The sequence below is a fragment of the Littorina saxatilis genome, linkage group LG2, assembly GCF_037325665.1.
Source record: "Littorina saxatilis isolate snail1 linkage group LG2, US_GU_Lsax_2.0, whole genome shotgun sequence".
NCBI classification, from domain to species: Eukaryota; Metazoa; Mollusca; class Gastropoda; order Littorinimorpha; family Littorinidae; genus Littorina; species Littorina saxatilis.
This window is the reverse complement of record NC_090246.1, coordinates 65,649,484-65,651,172: the sequence shown is the minus strand read 5'-3', so window position 1 is coordinate 65,651,172 and position 1,689 is coordinate 65,649,484. Positions and strand designations below refer to the sequence as shown.

The 1,689-nt window shown below is 47.0% G+C and overlaps 1 protein-coding gene across 1 annotated transcript in view; it reads left to right on the top strand.

Annotated features, from left to right (window-relative positions):
- Positions 1-289: 289 nt before the first annotated feature.
- Positions 290-1,689, top strand: part of LOC138959550 (glutamate receptor ionotropic, NMDA 2B-like) — a gene marked incomplete at its 5' end in the record, with an annotated part of 45,675 nt that continues 44,275 nt past the window's right edge. The window contains 1 exon segment of the mRNA XM_070331070.1: positions 290-504. Within this exon segment, the coding sequence (XP_070187171.1) occupies positions 290-504 (215 nt within the window).

Below are 1,689 nucleotides of genomic sequence, written 5' to 3'. Positions count from 1 at the left end.
ATAAGACAACTTGACTTGTCCGTAATCGATAATCAAGAAAGGTGAAAGAAAGCAACGTTTACTCACAGACAAAGCGAAGCCTTCACTCGTCCATTGTCCAATTTTTGTTTGTTTGTAAATCCACTCTGAAGACCGCTAGATCGACCATTAACAAACGTTTCGTGATTTGTTTCTATAATGACACATTCCATGATCTAACCTTTTCATATTTGGAAAGCCAGCAATGTATCTGTTAAGGATTTAATTTTGACATATACTAAATATCTTGTCCCCCTCCTTGTTGTTTCAGGAACCAGAAGACTCGCTGGCACTGCAAATAGCCCCGACGATTCAGCACCAGGCTCGGGCCATCTTCAGTCTGTTGCAACGCTACAACTGGACGCAGTTCAGTGTGGTCACCTCACACGTGGCCGGATACCAGCAGTTCTTGTCCACCCTGCAGAACCTCGCCATGTACAGCCAACAGAACGCCAAGGTCACAGTGTCTGGCGAGAAACGGAAAAGGTGAGTCAGGGGCGGATCAGTTAGCTTGTAAAGAGGGGGGAAGGGGGGGGGGGGATGGGGGCGGCGGTTGGGGGGGGGGGGGGGTGCACTCTATGAATTCAAAACTGTAATTCGAGAGCGCGCCCGAGTGTGTCGGAAGAAGCAAAATGGTGCCATTTGAGCTAAGAAATTGCCACAGAGTCATATTACCAAGTTCCCAAGAAAAAATACATCTCTCTTTGATTTTGGAGCTGGAGGGGGGTGCAAGTGCATCCTGTGTACCCCACCCCTAAGTCCACCCTTGTGAATGATGTACTAAGTGTTCTGTTGTTGCACATTCAGGCGTTCGTGCCAGGACTGTGCCTTCAATATAAGCGCAACTGTACTTACGTATTACCTTATAAATCTAAAGTCCAGCAGAGACTAAGCACATTGACCTCTATTTACAAACCCATCGGACTTCACTAATTGGTAGTTACGAGCTTAGTCCGGTTGACTGTAGAGGGGTCAAGGCCGCACACAAAGCAATCAGCGAACTGTCGCAGTGCATGACATCGACCGCATTTGAATTGAGTTCAAAAGTCTGCGCTAGTTTACGACCTGAGGCGAGAGACGATTTTGCATACAAATTGAGGGTAACAAAGAGAATATGCTATGTTTCCATGGAAACTAACGACCCCGCCGACGGAAGAGAGATGGAACGGCTTCGGACAAGCGTGTACTCTGTCTTGCTGACAGAGAGAGTGACAGACAGACAGACATGCGTGCGGGAACATACAAGCGAACGCACACACACACGCATGCATACTCTCACACGTTTGCAAGCTGTATTCATTCTCTCTCTTATTCTATCTGTCTGTCTATCTGTCTGTCTACCTGTCTGTCTGTCTGTCTGTCTGTCTGTCTTGCTGTCTGGCTGTTTCTCTCTCTCTCTCTCTCTCTCTCTCTGTTTGTCTGCAGGTCTGTCTGCCGGTCTGTCTTTTACCCAAGCCAAACGTTCAAGGCTTCTGTACGCCATATTACCTTTCGCAGTTGCTGTATGTCGTTTTCAAGCGATAACCAAAAAATAAGTGCTCCTTGTACGTTAATGAATAAACACATGATGCATTCAACTATGCCCCAGAAGCACGATGATAAATCGGATGAATGTCAAGAGTGCACCTGAACAGACGTTTTCTGGCGTCAGGGGTTGGGATTCATCATGAC